This window comes from Mesoplodon bidens, assembly GCF_964165515.1.
Source record: "Mesoplodon bidens genome assembly, chromosome: 19".
NCBI classification, from domain to species: domain Eukaryota; kingdom Metazoa; phylum Chordata; class Mammalia; order Artiodactyla; family Ziphiidae; genus Mesoplodon; species Mesoplodon bidens.
Genome location: NC_138179.1, coordinates 39121784 through 39137578, shown reverse-complemented (window position 1 = coordinate 39137578; position 15795 = coordinate 39121784). Strand labels below are relative to the sequence as shown.

Genomic DNA, 15795 nt, shown 5'->3' with positions numbered 1-15795 from the left:
CGGGACGGTCCCTCCGCTCCCGATCCGGCCGGAGGGAGGGGGGAGGGGCGGGATTTCCTGCGGGAGGCGCCGAGCCGGCCTTGGAAAAGGAGAAGGAGGAGAAAAAGGGTAAGGGGGGCAGTGGGAGCCACCGTCCAGAGTGCCAGGGGCCGAGCAGGACCTGCCGGACCCCCGGCGGGGAGGCTGGGAGAGGTGAGACTGCGGGGACTGATCTGGGGGTCAGCACCCTTGAGGGCGGGCACAAACTAACTTTTCTTGCGGGATCCGCGGGCGCCTTCATCTGTCGTGTCCTTCCGTCCTCTTCGCTCCCCTGTACCGTCCTCCCGCATCAATCCCTCCGGCGCTTGGCCCTCCCGGTCCCTCCCGCCGCTTTGTTCCCCGGTCCGCCTGGGCTGGGCTGGGTTGGGGGGTTGCGCGGCGCTGGACTGGCATTCCGGGGGGCGGGGGAGCCAGCCCGACCCCATGCACTGCCAGGGGCGCCCTCCCCCAATGTCGGCCGCGAGCCTTGAGCTGGAGTGCCATCTGCTTTGGGCTTGGGACTTTTGGGGAGTAGGAGGACCCCAGCTAGGGCCGCAGGCCTGCACAGGTCTCATGCCACAGGACTCGGGCAACAAATTCTCGGCCACCTAGGAACTGACGTAAGCTTTTCCAAAGTGAAGTCTGGGCTCTGGGCCTCAGATTCAGGCTTGGGAGGGCGGGCAGCCCCATTTACCAGCAGTGCCCCGGCTCTCACCTCTGTTCTCCGCCCAGCTGCTTCCCCATCCCACACAAGGGGTGAGGATGGGTCAACAACAGGTGCTGTAAAGCCTCCCTGTCCTGCAGGCAGACACCCCGCCAGAGATGGGGGGCCCTAACTCCCCAGTCCACCCTGTGAATTCAAAAAGAGCCCTGGGGCTAGGGCATCCAGCTATTACAGCAAAGCTTGGATAGGGAAGAGTCTGGGGGCGGGCACCTTCCACAGGGAGTGACCCCTGCCCATCTGCCTGTGCCTGACCCTCTCAGGCCCCACCTCCTGGCCCACCAGTTGTCTGTGGGTGTCAGAGCCTCAGGCTGTGGAGAACAGGCTGCTGGCCCGACCTGCCCCAGTGTCGTGCTGCCAGGGCCTCTCCTACCCCAGGTTGAGGTGCTGCCAGGTGCCCTGGGGCCTCAGTGACTCAGCCTCCCCCTCCCAGAACACCACCTCCCCGCTTCCAAATACTCCTCTCATGCATGGCGGCTCCCTCCCCCTTTTGAGTGGCTCAGCCCCTCCCTTGACTCAGAAGGGCAGCCAGGGTGATTGGGGGACTCCCTGGAAGCCCTGTCCTGTTCTTTCTCTGAGCCCTGCTTCTGGGACCCTTACAGACTCTGGCCCAGCCTTCAGCAGACCTTCAGCGGACCACACCTTTTGCAGACCCCTGAGACATGTCCACCACTGCTGACTGAGGTGTGAGGGAATGCTGGCTGCTCTCTGGGTGGGCACTGGTGCTCCTGAGCCACGTTGGAAAGATTGGCGCCCCCAGTCCTGGCCCATCCCTGGGCTGTCGGAAGCTGCAAGCTGATATCGGTTCAGATTTCCACACAGCCTCTGCCCCATCAGAGATCAGCTTTCCTGCTTGTGGTGGCAGCTCACGAAGCACCTTGAGGGGGCACCCGTCAGCACCTAACAAGAAGCCCACTGCCTGGGACACCAGACACACTCCCCCTGGACACCTGGCCCTCCAGAGGGCCAAGGGATGGCACCCTGACACCTCGGCTTAGACCCGTTTCCCTGCCTCTGCCCTGGAGTCCTGAGCTCAGAGCCCAGCCCAGGGACCAGGATGGGTCGAGAACAGGACCTGATCCTCGCTGTCAAGAATGGAGATGTGACTGGTGTGCAGAAACTGGTGGCTAAGGTCAAGGCCACAAAGACAAGTGAGTACTTGATGGGGTGACTATCCAGCTGAGACCCTCCCCGGAGTGCCAGGCTGTGGAGAGAGGCCTGGGTGGTCACTCTGATCTGGGGACTTGGGGTGGGAGTGCCTCTGTGTGGGAGAGCCAGTGAGGAAGTTGGGTCCCCCTTGCTGTGAACCCTTAGGCAAGTCACTTTACCTCTCTGGGCCTCAGTTTCCTCACCTGTAAAGTAAAAGGATTGAAGTACATTCATTCTAATTTTTTTGAGTGCCTATTGTGTGCCAGGCTCTAAGCACTGAGCCACAGCAGTGAACAGGACAAACTAAAAGTCCTGCCCTCATGGAGTTGCCTTTAGCAGGTGGTTTTTCCAATGTGTTCTTTGGAGCCGTGGGGTCTCTGGCAGTGAGATGGGAAAGACTGAATAGCTAGAGCTCAACCTCCACGCCCACCCCCCAGTTCAACCAGAGCATCTCTTGTGTTTTTGTCAGCTTGATGGAGATATCTGTAAGATAGCTTTTTAAAGGGAATTCTGCTTAAAACAAAGTTCAACATTATCTAACTGCTTACTAAAGCCCCCATCCCCCTGACTTATCTGCCTGTGTCCCCTGGGGGTGTGTGTCCAAAGTTAATTTTCTGGAGGTCTCTCTGCAGCCTGGGGTCTCTAGTCGACAGGGTTGTGGGAGCTCTGTGCACAGGTGGCCACACCTGACTTCCATCTCCTGAGTACCTCTGCAGTGAGACCCTGCAAGGAGAGTAGACCTCTGGGCTTCAGGGCAAGATCTCTGGACTGTCCCAGGAGGACACTGGACTTGTCCCCTTGAGTTCCTGGACGAGCAGGGACAGGAGATGGCTCCTGCCACCAGATTCGGGCTGGGGGAGAGAGGGTCCTTCTGGAGTGCTGGGGCTCTAGCCCAAGACACAGCTTGGCCCTCTGTACAGGAAGGAGTCCCCCAGGCTACCTGAAGATGTCCAATTATCCCCACCCACACCTGGGAGTGTGGGGTGCCAGAAGGAAGGATTTTAAGGGCCTGGGAGTTGTGCACGTGTGTGTGTCCCCACTTACACGCCAGGGCAGGACACCCGGGGAGTAGGGAGATGGAATCGTGAGGGGTGCTCTCTGTACCCTGGGGGAGTGGATGCAGGGTGAGCCCGATGGGTAAGGTGCCAAGGAGGGTCCAGGGAGGGCCCTGGAGGCCCCAGGGTGGGAGCCACTGCCCCTCCTCCCCTCACCTCTGTGTTGCTTTTGGCAACCTGCCCAGTAGGGCCTTGGTTGAGCTGCTGCTGGCCTCACAGCCCTGGGGCCTCAGACCTCAAAGTGAGGCCCTCAGGAGGGCAAGTGGCTGGAGGCTGGTGGCTGAAACCTTGCAGCCAGGCTCCTAGGCTCCGGGAAGGTCCCCTGTGCCCGGGGGGGAAACATCTGTGGAGGAAGATGATCCTTCCCCCCACTCCCCAGGGGACTTGCACAGAGTGTAGGCACAGGCACAGAGCGATAGGGTCCTGGAACCACCTGTCCCCACTCCCAGTCCTCTGAGAAGCTGGTGACAAAAAGGAGATCACAAGGTGACCTTTGCAGACCCTACAGTTTATGAAATATTGTAATCCCCTCTATTCCCTGGGAGATGGGTACTTCTACATGCACTTTACAGATAAGGAAACTGACACTCAGAGAGAGTTAGTGATTTGCCCAGGGTCACACGGCCATTGTGTGGCAGATCAAAGACAAGCCTGAGCCCTCTGCCCTGTGCTGCCACACGCGGCTGCCCATCAGAATTACCTAGAGAGAGTTCTGAAAGTACAGACTCCCCGGTCTCTCCCAGAATTACAGAATCATCACAGAGAGCCTAGGACTCTGCAAATCCGAAAGTTCTTCGGATGATTCTGAAGCAGTTCTGAGAAGGGAGGCTGGACACTCCTGCTCCATACCCAGGAAGGCAAAGGAAACTGCTGGAAGGGAGGTGGCGGGGCTCCCGTTTTTCCCTCTGGGCCGTGGCTAAAGCTTTCTGGCTGTCCAGAGAGGTGCTCCCTCAGCCTGCTGCATCTGATACCTGGTCACTGGGGGCCGGCTTTCCCTGTCTACCCAGGTCCTCCTCAGGGAGCAGGTGGCTGGGAGGAGAGGGCTACAGTTGCCCTGGCCTTGCCTCTGACCTTCCTCCCTCCCTCCCCTGCTCCCTTTTCTGAGCTGTCTCCTTCTCTGGCCAGAGGAAATGGAGTGGGCTGGGGGCGGCCTTCTGAGCTCACATCCTCTGCCCGAGCCTAAATCAGGAGGAGTGACCCTTCCATCCGCAGAGCCAGGCCTGGGAAGAAGGTTGTACCGCAGGGGAAGTACCAGGAGCCACTGCCAAGAACCTAGGACCCTCCACCCTCCCATCAAGGTCCCCAGTTCAGTCACTCTGAGCCTCTCCCCACCGCCTTTCCGGCCATTGTTCTGGAAAGAACAGAGCCACCCAGCCTGGCCCTGCCCCTGTTCCTGTCCCTTCTGTCATGTTGTCCTGCCACTCCCCGGAGGGGCTGCATCTCACCGCCGAGCTGCCCCAGCCCAGGCTGTCCAGGTTGGCAGTAGCTGGAGGGACTTTCTGTGCCTCTTCCCTGCTTGACCTTGTTGTCTTCACTGAGGCTCAGAGAGGTACCAGGGCTGGCCAAGGTCACACAGCCAGTAAGAGGGAGAAGAATTTGAGTCACGCACTTCCTGCTTCTAGGGCCCCTGTTCTTTCCACTGCCCTGAATGGTTCTGTGTGACAAGGACTTTCCAAGGGGGCTACAGGAAGGCTGGGAGGCCTGGGTTTCTTCCCTGTGGCCCCCACCCCCTCACCTCTTCCGTCACTCTTTGACTCTGTACCTACCTTTTCGCTGTAGCGTATTCGGCTCAGCCCTAAGTGTAGCTGTCTCCCCCTCCCCATCCTGTGCTCCTCACTGCAGCCTTGGTCCCTCCCTATTGGAATGAGGCCCTGTCTTGCTGGGGTATTCAGGGGCCCACCAGGGTCTGGGGGGCAGGCCTGGACCAGCATGCTTGGCACCCTGCCCAGCCGGGTTGAGCCAGGCCTCCTCCTTCCCGGCAGGGGTGGGTTCCAGCAGGAGGCAGGGGCCTGCCTGTGACAGGCACTCTCCTTCCCCTCCGCAACACTCCTCAGGGCCCACCCCCTCCCACGCCCTGGCTCACACGTGGAGCACACCTGTCTGAACCCCGTCCCTGTCCCTGAGAGGGGGATAAACCAGCATCCTCCCCTTGCTCCCCAGGGCACAGAGCTCTCTGCCAGGAGCCTGTGGGTGCAGAGTCAGCAGTTACTCCCCTGACAGGGGCCCTGAGGGGACTGTACCAGCTTTCGCTGGAGGACAGCCTCTTGGTAATAATGGCTAACATGTAAGGAGTGCTGAATGGTGAGAGCTCCCATCTTTCACAAGGGTCAGGCATTGTACTCACAACCCCCGTGAGCAGCTTCTGTGATCAGCCCATTTTACAGATGAGGACACAACCCGAGAGGTCAAATGACTTGTCCAAGGTCACACCGCTAGTATGTGGCAGAGCCAGGGCGTGGTGAGGTCTGTGTGACGCCACCTTCCCCACTATGCTCCGCTCAGGGATGACCCAGGGCCGGGCAGTGTGGCCTTTGAGTCCAGCCCTGGCATCTGCCCTCTACTCTCGAGCTTCTGGTGCCCTCTCCTTTCTCTCCCAGCCCCCTCGGCCCGTGGGACAATGAGGCTCACTCCTTGGCCCATTCAGGCAGGAATGCCAACCATGCGCTCGTGGGACTGTCCTTTGAGGGCACAGCATGCCAGTCCCCCCCCATCTCCGCCCCCTTTGACCCTATAAACAAGCGGGGCTGGGGGCCCAGGGAAGCCAGGCCACTGCTGCAGCGGCGCCCTCCAGCTGATGGGCCAGGGTGGGAAGCCATAGGGACTGACAGCTAAAGGGCCATGGGGCAGGTGCTTTCCTGCACTCCAAGAGGTCAGCTGGAGGCGGGAGGTGGGCGGGGAGGGAGCACTGGGTTAGGTGTGGGTAAGGGCGGATCATTCGAGGGTGCCCTGATGCCTCCCGCTCTGACCCCCAGAGCTCCTTGGCTCCACGAAGAGACTCAACGTCAACTACCAGGATGCTGATGGGTGAGCGGGAGCCCCCGTCCCTCTTGAAAACTGTGGGGGTGGGGGGCAGTGGAAAGACCTGGGGCCTAGAGTCCCTTCCCCTCTCAAACTTGGCCCTTGAAGCGTGTTTGTCGAGAGCTCAGGGCCCTGCCCGCGCGCCTGCCCATGGAGCTATCCCTGAGGGAGGGGAGAGGGCCCTGGTGCCTCTCTGAGGGGCCTCCTTGGGTCAGATTCCTGCTGGGCCCCCCTTTCTCCCTGGAGGGTAGGAGCCCTCGGGCTCCTGCTCCCACGGCCCCCTCCCCTGGGCTGGCTGTGAGGGAGGCCAGACAAACAGGCCTCTCAGCGCAGACACTGAGCCCTTTCATGCTGCAGCCCGGCTGCTCTGTGCTCCCGTGGCAGGGCTGGCAGGGTGGGGGGCTGGGGGTGCAGTGGGCAAATAACTCATCCCTGACAGCCCCCAGGATGGGTCTGCTGTGGAAGACCAGGATTTGGGGGCAGGGGGCCGCTCACTGACACCCCCGACCTTGTGTCCCACCACACCAGATTCTCGGCTCTCCACCATGCCGCCCTGGGGGGCAGCCTGGAGCTCATAGCCTTGCTGCTGGAGGCTCAGGCCACCGTTGACATCAAGGACAGCAATGGTGAGAGCCCAGTGTACCCGCACCCCAGACCCCGTGGTCAGAGTTTGCTCCTGCTACATCATAGCAATGCTAATAGATGTTGGCATAGTTTCTCTGAACTTGCAAATGCTTTACCTCTTCAGTCTTCACAGCCTTCTGGGGTAGTGGGTGGTACTGACATCCCATTATCCAGGTAAGGAAGTTGAGGTTACATCACCGTTACAAGGTCACCAGATCATCCGTGGTGGACAAGGTGGGATTCTGGCTTCAGCCCCAGGCAGCCGGACCTCTCCCTGACCAAACCCGGGTGAAGCCAGCTTCGCTTCTCCCCTCCAGCTGGGGTGGCTCCAGTCTCTGCTCAGTTCCCTCCTCCGGCCCCACGCCATCCCTCGACCTCCTTTAGAAACCCCTTCCCTCTGGCAGGCATGCGCCCGCTGCACTATGCAGCCTGGCAGGGCCGGCTGGAGCCCGTGAGGCTGCTACTGCGGGCCTCTGCGGCCGTGAACGCCGCCTCGCTGGATGGGCAGATCCCGCTGCACCTGGCTGCCCAGTACGGACACTATGAAGTGGTACGTGACGCTGCCAGCCTACAGGGGCGCGGGGGCAGGGAGAGGGGGGCTGGCACGGGGGGCCGGCCAGGCCAGACCCCTCACGTGGCTCCCTCCACCCCAGTCAGAAATGCTTCTCCAGCATCAGTCCAACCCGTGCCTGGTCAACAAGGCCAAGAAGACGCCCTTGGACCTGGCCTGCGAATTTGGACGGCTCAAGGTGGGGCCTGCTGCCCTTGGGGTACTGGATTCTGGGCATCTCTGGGGTCTCAGGAGGAGGCCCTCCCTGAGTGCTGGTTGTTGCAGGTGGCCCAGCTGTTACTGAACAGCCACTTATGTGTGGCACTGCTGGAGGGTGAGGCCAAGGACCCGTGTGACCCCAACTATACCACACCCCTGCACTTGGCTGCCAAGAACGGCCACAGAGAGGTCATCAGGTACCCACCGGGGCCCCCCCAACATCCTCATCCTCTTCCGGTGGGACTGGCGACGTCCCCTCAGTGCCCTGCCCTGCTGCCCTCTTCACCCTCGCTCTGGATCTCTCTCCCAGCCCGCAGCAATCAGCTTCCTCTCCTTCCCCACCCCCTGCCCTCTGCCCTCTGCCCTCTGCCCCAGTAACTCACCCTCCCCTCCACAGGCAGCTCCTGAGAGCTGGGATTGAGATCAACCGCCAGACCAAGACAGGCACAGCACTCCACGAGGCCGCGCTGTATGGCAAGACCGAGGTGGTGCGGCTGCTCCTGGAGGTGCGTGTGGACCCCTGGTCAGCCCGCGGGTGTGGACGGGTCCCCAGCGGGTGCCGGGTCCAAGACCGGCTGGGGAGGCAAGGGAGGGGGTCTCCACTGGCAACGTGGTGTTTTGCATATGGGTGGGGGCCATGCAAAGGGGCTGGAGAGCAGACAGACCTGGTTCAAGCCCCGGTTCTGCCTTTTACTAGCTGAGTGACCTTGAGCTCATCCTTGACCCTATCTCTGAGCTTCCACTTCCTCATCTGTAAAATCTGAAAATAGTAACTACCTGCTGGGTAGCTGTGAGAATTGGGAGAAGCAACAAACCAGGCGCTCAGCACAGGCTTACCCCGCACTGTGCACCCAGGGTGGGGTGGACGTGAACGTCCGGAACACATATAACCAGACGGCGCTGGACATCGTGAATCAGTTCACCACCTCCCAGGCCAGCCGGGAAATCAAGCAGCTACTGCGGGGTGAGTGTGTGGGGGAGAAGACCCAGCCCAGGAAGCAGAGCAGGAGCGGATATGTCACGCTCCTGGGCCCCGGGCTGGTCTGGGGGGTTGCTGCGGGGATGATGCGGCAGGGACCTGGAGGAGGGTCATGAACAGGGGACTGGAGGGGTGGGAAGATGCCCTAAGGACCCTCAGATGACACCTGTCCTTCTTCTTTTAGAGGCCTCAGGGATCCTGAAGGTCCGAGCACTCAAGGATTTCTGGAACCTCCACGATCCCACTGCCCTCAATGTCCGGGCAGGGGACGTCATCACGGTGAGGACCCAGTGCAGGCATTCCTTTGAGAACACAAATGATTGCTGTCAGTTACTTGGGCACCTACTGTGGATCAGGCTCTGTGTTAGGGTCTTTATATGCACGAGCTTGTTGAATTCTTCCCAGTCCAGGTAAGGTAGGTGCTCTTATCATTTCCTCTTTGGAGCTGACAAAATTGAGGCTTAGAGAATGAAAGCAGTTTGTCCAAAGTCACAAGCTAGCAAGCAGTGGAGCTGGGATCTGAACCCAGGCTGACTCCAGACTCTTGTTGGTATGCCCTGGAGGCACCCAGGGGATTGGGCTGGATGCTGGTGGCAGGGCCAGAACTGTGGGCCAGCTTGGGCACCAGAGGCCAGCTCCCCGGGGGGAGGGGAAGAGCTGGACCGCAGCTGCAGGGCTGGGCACTTGGTGCAGCACGTGACCATGGCATCATCCGTCCCCCTGCCCATCTGCCACAGGTGCTTGAGCAGCATCCCGACGGCCGCTGGAAGGGCCACATCCATGAGAGCCAGAGGGGCACAGACCGTGTGGGCTACTTTCCCCCGGGCATCGTTGAAGTGGTCAGCAAGCGGGTGGGCGTCCTTGCACCCCGCCTCCCCTCTGCGTCCACCACCCTGCGCCCAGGCCTCTCCAGGACACCACAGCCCCCTGCTGATGACTCCCTGCACCCCCTTACCTATGGCCAGCTGCCTCGGGTGGGCCTCAGCCCAGACAGCCCAGGTACCTCCTCCTGGGGGGGCAGTGCTGGGTACCGGGATAGACATCTGGCTCTGGCAAGCTGCCAGTCAGCTGTTGGCAGGGCCAACTGGGGCTCTAACCTCTTGGCTTCTGCCCCCTGCAGCAGGTGACAGGAACAGTGTGGGCAGCGAGGGCAGCGTGGGCAGCAGCCGCAGTGCCGGCAGCGGACAGAGTTCCGAGGGCACCAACGGCCACAGCACTGGCCTCCTTATTGAGAATGCCCAGGTTGGGGGGCGCGGGGGGGTGTTGGTTGGGACCAGGGCCGGGCCCCCCACACCCACTGCCAGTTCCCCAAGTGAGAGTCAGCTCCTTCCCTGTCTCCAGCCACTGCCCTCTGCTGGAGAGGACCAGGTGCTGCCAGGACTGCACCCCCCATCCCTGGCAGGTAGGAAGGGAGACTGGGACCTGGGTGGGCTAGGAGAGGTGCAGGTGGGGAGGCTGAGGGCTTGGCACCCCTTCGTCCTGCCACCCTGATTCCATTTCTCTCCCTCCTTGAAGACAACCCAAACCACCGCCCTCTGGCCAACTACCGCTCCGGGGAGCAGCTCTTCACCCAGGACGTGAGGCCGGAGCAGCTGCTGGAGGGGAAGGTGTGACCTGCACTGGGGAGTGGGCTGCGAGCCCAGGGTAGGGGTTGGGATGGGCCTCAGTGTGGACTTAAGTCCCTGCTCAGACCAGGCCCCTGGGGAGGCTGGGGTCAGTGGCTGGTCTGTGGCCTTGGCACCACCCCCCCCACCCCTGCCCCAGCCCCCGCCCCAGCAGACTCAGCTCCATTAACTTCACCCCTCCCCCCACACCACAGGACGCTCAGGCCATTCATAACTGGCTCAGCGAGTTCCAGCTGGAGGGCTACACTGCCCACTTTCTGCAGGCTGGCTATGACGTGCCAACTATCAGCCGCATGACACCCGAGGTAGGTGCTGCAGCGGGAGGGCAGTGCAGGAACCAGTGGGCAGAGGAGGGGGCCTGATGGCATGGCTCTGTGTGGCAGGACCTGACGGCCATCGGGGTGACCAAGCCCGGGCACAGGAAGAAGATAGCCTCCGAGATCGCCCAGCTCAGCATCGCCGAGTGGTTACCCAACTACATCCCGGTGAGTGGGCGACGGGCACGGGCTCCCATCTGCAGCTGCGGCTTTGCACTGCTTTCCTGGCTTGGGGGCCGACGGTGCTGCTTTTGCAGGCAGACCTGCTGGAGTGGCTGTGTGCGCTGGGGCTGCCGCAGTACCACAAGCAGCTGGTGAGCAGCGGCTACGATTCCATGGGGCTGGTGGCCGACCTCACTTGGGAGGAGCTGCAGGAGATCGGAGTCAACAAGCTCGGTGAGGACTGCCCTGGGCCTTCTGGCTGGGCCCCCGCGTGCCTTGGAGGGTCTCCCAAATGTTTCGGGGGTCCAGGAGGGATGAGGGTGACCTTTCCCAGCCCCAGCTAACCCTTCCGCCTCTCTCCACCCCTCTCAGGTCATCAGAAGAAGCTCATGCTGGGGGTGAAGCGGCTGGCTGAGCTTCGGCGGGGCCTACTGCAGGGGGAGGCCCCAGGTGACGGCGGCCGCCGGCTGGCCAGGGGCCCGGAGCTGATGGCCATCGAGGGGCTGGAGAATGGGGATGGTCCGGCTGTGGCTGGCCCGCGCCTCCTCACCTTCCAGGGCAGCGAGCTGAGCCCAGAGCTACAGGCGGCCATGGCAGGGGGTGGCCCTGAGCCGCTCCCCCTGCCCCCTGCCCGCTCCCCCAGCCAGGAGAGCATCGGGGCACGCTCACGGGGTTCCGGGCACTCGCAGGAACAGCCTGCCTCCCAGCCCAGTGGCGGAGACCCCAACACCCCACAGGAGAGGAATCTTCCAGAGGGCACAGAGCGGCCCCCTAAGCTTTGTTCCCCACTTCCTGGCCAAGGGGCCCCCCCTTATGTTTTTATGTACCCCCAGGGCTCGCCCTCCAGCCCAGCCCCAGGGCCGCCTCCTGGCGCACCCCGGGCCTTCTCCTACTTGGCCGGCCCGCTGGCCACTCCTCCAGACCCGCCTCGGCCCAAGCGCCGGTCCCACAGCCTGAGCCGCCCCAGCCCGGCCGAGGGGGAGGCCGAAGGGGAGGCCGAAGGGCCAGTGGATAGTGCCTTGGGCAGTTACGCCACCCTCACTCGGCGACCAGGACGCAGCGCCCTCGCCCGGACCAGCCCCAGCCCGACCCCAACCCGAGGGGCGCCCCGCAGCCAGTCCTTCGCCCTGCGGGCCCGCCGCAAAGGCCCCCCGCCCCCGCCCCCCAAGCGCCTCAGCTCCGTCTCTGGCCCCACCCTGGAGCCGCCGCCGCCGCCAGATGGAAGCCCGGCGCCCAAGGAGGGGGCCCCGGGGCCCCGGAGGCGAACACTCAGTGAACCCACGGGCCCCTCGGAGCCCCCCGGTCTGCCCGCCCCGGCTGGCGCCGCATCGGACACGGAGGAGGAGGACCCAGGGCCCGAGGGGACACCCCCGTCTCGGGGCAGCTCAGGGGAGGGGCTCCCGTTCGCGGAGGAGGGGAACCTGACGATCAAACAGAGGCCCAAGCCGGCGGGCCCCCAACCCCGGGAGACGCCTGTGCCTGCTGGCCTCGACTTCAACCTCACAGAGTCAGACACTGTTAAGCGGAGGCCCAAATGCCGGGAGAGGGAGCCACTGCAGACGGCACTCCTGGCCTTCGGGGTGGCCGGCGCCACGCCCGGCCCCCCTGCCGCCCTGTCCTCGCAGACCCCCGGCGAGTCCCCCTCGGCCTCTGCCAGCCCTCCCCGGCCCGACCCTAGCAGCCTCCCAAACCCCGGAGCTCCAGCCCCTCTCACCCCCAGCCCCCCAACCCAGCCCCCCGTGGCTCCCTGCCCGGGGCCGGCTCTGGAAAACAGTCGGCGGCCCGGGGAGATGGAGCCCCCGGCTCCCCCTGCTGCCCTCCTCAAGGTGCCCGGAGCAGGTATGAGGCGGGACCTGCGGGGAGAGGGTGGTGTTGGCAGCGCTCGTGCCCAGGCCAGCCGAGTCACAAGACAACCTCTTTGTCTCTGCAGGAACAGCCCCCAAGCCTGTGTCTGTGGCCTGCACCCAGCTGGCATTTTCTGGCCCTAAGCTGGCTCCCCGGCTCGGCCCCCGCCCTGTGCCCCCTCCAAGGCCAGAGAACACTGGGGCCACGGGCCCAGGCCGGGCCCAGCAGAGACTGGAGCAGACCAGCTCATCCCTGGCAGCTGCCTTGCGGGCCGCGGAGAAGAGCATTGGTGCTGAGGAGCGAGAGGGGTGAGGGGTGCTGGGCGCTTCGGAGGGGGAGAAGGCGGGATGAGAGCAGCTCCACCCGAATCCTGAAGCCTTTTCCCAGGGTTCCGGGAATGATGGGAGGAGAATGTCACCCTCACGTTGGGCAGATCCTCAGGCTGGGGGGCCCCTATTGGGATGGGAGGAGCCTGGGCCTGGGGTCACCCGGATCTGACCTGCAGGGAATCCTGGTGGCCGCCACTTTAGAGGCACGTGAGCTTGGGCAAGTCACTTCTCCCTGTGAGCCCCAGCGTCTCTGTGCAAGGAAGGGAACGGTAACTCCTACTGCCTCGGGAAGTTGTAAGAATTAGGAGAAGATGCACACGAAGTGCACGCACCAACCACGCTCTCAGTAGCAGCCCCCTTGCCCAGGGCCAGCAGGGTGCAGACCGCTGGCTGATCTGACCTGGTCCTTCCCCTGCTGCAGCCCCCCGGGCACCTCCACCAAGCACATCCTGGATGACATCAGCACCATGTTCGACGCCCTGGCTAACCAGCTGGATGCCATGCTGGATTGAGCTGGACCTGCTGGCAGCCTGCAGCAGTGCCCACCGTGACCTTCCTCAGCCACTGCCTTTCCCCCCGGCACGGATGCCGCCCCTGCCGCCCTAGCGGGGTCCCTCCTGCTGCTCCAAGCCAGCGGCTGTCGGCACTAGGGCTCTGGGAGGCAGCCCTCAGGGGAGCTGAGGGGACTCGTCAGAACCTGACACCTCAGCAGAGCCCCCTCCCAGTGTGTAACCTGAAGGGATGGCCCTGCCTTTTGGACAGGGACCCTGGTGAGAGCTTCCTCTCCAGGAAGAAAGAGGTGGTGGCTGGGCTTCTGGGGTACCTCCTCTGTCCCCCCAGTGTCTCAAGCCCCTGTGCCAAGGCCCTCTGGCCACCCACTGTGCTGTCCTGGCGCCGAGAGGCTGGAGGAGGCGGTGTGTCTGGCCTGGTTCCCTGCAGGTGTTCACAGGACACGTAAACAAGCGGCCAGGCCAGCCTCCGCCCCTGCCTGCCCTCAGTGAGGCAAAGCTGGTGGGGGTGGGGGCAGTGGGATTCACAGGTCCCCCAAAGTCCAGACTTTCCCAACTGTAAATGTTATTTTTTAAGCAGAGAGAAATGCATATATTTTAAATGGAATTTATTCTATCTATAACTGCCTGAGAGGACGCAGTGGGGGAGGGGCTTCGGACCACGGCAAGAGCACCCCTGCCCGCCTTGGGGCTGGAAGCCTGACCTGGTTGGCCCAGGCCCCGGCTCTGTAACCATTAACCTCTTCCCCCAACTAACACCAATGAAAGTGTCATTCCACGTGATCGGGCTGTGTGTTTGGATCTGCGCCACAGACCTCTGAGCCAGGGGTCGCGCCTGAGCCGGACCCGAGAGCTCCCACTGATGCACAAGGAGGAAGGCTTGGGCCCTCCCCTCCTCACCTTTGCGGAGGGGCTCCGTCACAGGCCGAAGCCTTGGGTAGGTCCGTTAGTGGCTGCCTCATGGACCAGCCACAGGTTTTTCTTCAGGAATTTAGCAGTTTTAATACAAACCAGTCTGTATTCATTCCTAAAAGGCTCATTTCCAGTAAAAAATAATAACACCAGTGAAAACATTCTCACAGGATAACTAGGGCCGGGGCTGAAAGGAGCCCTGGGCTGTACCCCAGGACTGGCTCTCTCCGCCAGCTTGAGGGCAGGCACAGGAGGAGGTTCCAGGGCCAGGCGGGGGATCTGCTTCATCTTCAGGTCTCTGTGTGAGACTCCCCCACAGAGGGAGGGAGGGAAAGTACTCAGGGCCAAATCCAGGCCTCTGCCCCAGGAACACAGGATGAGAGGGGCGCAGGGAGGATGAACCACCACCCCTGCCTTCAACAGTGGCCTAGAGAGCTGTTCGGACCTCCCACGGCTGCCCTCCCACAGAAGGTGGAAGCTCAGCCCCATGGCTCATGGCTCTGCCTGAAAACCCAAGAGCAGAGGGCGCTGCATTTGGTGACCCTGAAGGGGGGCGGCCCACAGGTGGAGGGGGCTGAGGGCCCCTCTATTAAGCGCACGAGGTCATACATTCAGGAGCCCAGGGGTCTCCCCCTGGTGAGGAAGAGCCAGACTGTCCTGACGCCAAGGCCACAGCTCAGCATCTCTTCAGTGATCCCCGGGGGCAGGACGAGAACTGGGTCTGACACCGGGAGTTGGGCCTCCAACGCCATGGGGCGCAAGAGCAAACCCTGAAACATTCATGATATCAACTCCCCAGACTCAGAAATGGGTCTGGCTTTAGCCCTAGGATCCAGGGCAACTATGACCACCACAGCCAGTGGCTCAGAAGGGAGAGTTCATGCCCAGCTTAGTTTCAAACTGCAGTTTCTGTCGCTTCTGGTAGCGGACCCGGACCCTGGTGGGGCGGGAAATTAAAGTCCAGGTTAGCGCAGACCTCCAGACTGGGGGACGGGCAGGACACCCGAGGAGGAGGGTGGGACGGCAGTGGGAAGGCAGGGGAACGGTGCCCCAGGAGGTGACGGGCTTAGGGAACACACCCAGGCCCAGAGGGGGCACCCAGCCGGTGGCTCACCGAATCTCGTGCAGCTTCACGATCTCGTTGGTGACCACCACGAGGACCAGGGAGAGGCAGCCCAGGAGCCACGTCAGCAGAGGCACGTCCTCCAGGCCAAAGTGGACGTGACTGTCCCTGTGTGTCCACAGCTGCAGGTCCACTGCTGTCTGGACCACCTGCCCGAGCAGCCTGCAGGAGGTGGCAGCCCTGCGTCAGCGGGGTCTCTTGCTTCCTTCCCTGCTTTTCTCAGCAGGAACAGCTTAAGGAGGGTACCCTTCAACCTCTGGCCCTAAGCCCGCCCTCAAATCACAGCCCGGCTGCAGCCCCTCCCCTGCTCCCACCCTCCATCCCAGAGAGACTCACACCACGGGCACAGTCACCGCCCACCAGAGGTTTGTCAAGGGGCTCTTTCTCCACAGGGGCTTGGTGCGATGCACGTGGGTGATGGAGATGAAGACTGGAGAAAATGGGGTCAGTGGCGGGTGTCAGATTTCACAGGGCCAGAGGCCTGGTCCCCAGGGTGCCTCACCAGCCCCGGGGAGCCCCTCACCAGTGTGCAAGACAGTCAGGGCAGTGACGAGCTTCTGAGCCGGCAGCAGCCCGTTGGCCAAGTCGTCAAACCAGGCTGGAGCCGTGTCGGCGTGGCTGCCAAAGCAAGGTGTGGGCT

General features: G+C 62.6%; 2 protein-coding genes across 9 annotated transcripts in view; one reads left to right on the top strand and one right to left on the bottom strand.

Annotated features, from left to right (window-relative positions):
* Positions 1-33: 33 nt before the first annotated feature.
* CASKIN2 (CASK interacting protein 2) lies at positions 34-13903 on the top strand. Of its 3 annotated transcripts, none has more exons than XM_081220616.1 (20): positions 34-108; positions 1342-1890; positions 5916-5967; positions 6490-6587; positions 6990-7135; positions 7239-7334; positions 7421-7551; positions 7752-7860; positions 8210-8318; positions 8518-8612; positions 9071-9332; positions 9454-9575; positions 9675-9735; positions 9849-9940; positions 10153-10263; positions 10342-10443; positions 10533-10671; positions 10810-12276; positions 12368-12590; positions 13033-13903. In XM_081220616.1, exons 2-20 carry the CDS (start codon positions 1797-1799, stop codon positions 13121-13123), a joined length of 3600 nt encoding a protein of 1199 aa, XP_081076742.1. In that variant the 5' UTR covers positions 34-108; positions 1342-1796; the 3' UTR covers positions 13124-13903. The 3 variants fall into 3 exon arrangements, with proteins under 3 accessions (XP_081076742.1, XP_081076743.1, XP_081076741.1); XM_081220617.1 differs by having other exon boundaries at positions 50-108; positions 1391-1890; XM_081220615.1 differs by having other exon boundaries at positions 59-192.
* Positions 13904-14041: 138 nt separating this feature from the next.
* Positions 14042-15795, bottom strand: part of TMEM94 (transmembrane protein 94) — a 35631-nt gene continuing 33877 nt past the window's right edge. For all 6 annotated transcript variants that reach the window (XM_081220609.1, XM_081220608.1, XM_081220611.1 and 3 more), the window contains 4 exons: positions 15679-15773; positions 15492-15585; positions 15147-15317; positions 14042-14969 (listed from right to left, as the gene is read on the bottom strand). In XM_081220609.1, the coding sequence (XP_081076735.1) occupies positions 14897-14969; positions 15147-15317; positions 15492-15585; positions 15679-15773 (433 nt within the window). In that variant the 3' untranslated portion in view covers positions 14042-14896. The remainder of the gene's footprint in view (positions 14970-15146; positions 15318-15491; positions 15586-15678; positions 15774-15795) is intronic.

What these genes read in the sequence shown, in the direction of transcription:
- CASKIN2 (XM_081220616.1), top strand. Translation starts at nt 1,797, where the DNA reads ATGGGTCGAGAACAGGACCTGATCCTCGCTGTCAAGAATGGAGATGTG. An exon ending in TGGTGCGGCTGCTCCTGGAG is followed by an intron (nt 7,861 to 8,209) that starts GTGCGTGTGGAC and finishes CTGTGCACCCAG; the next exon opens with GGTGGGGTGGACGTGAACGT. An exon ending in GGTTACCCAACTACATCCCG is followed by an intron (nt 10,444 to 10,532) that starts GTGAGTGGGCGA and finishes CTGCTTTTGCAG; the next exon opens with GCAGACCTGCTGGAGTGGCT.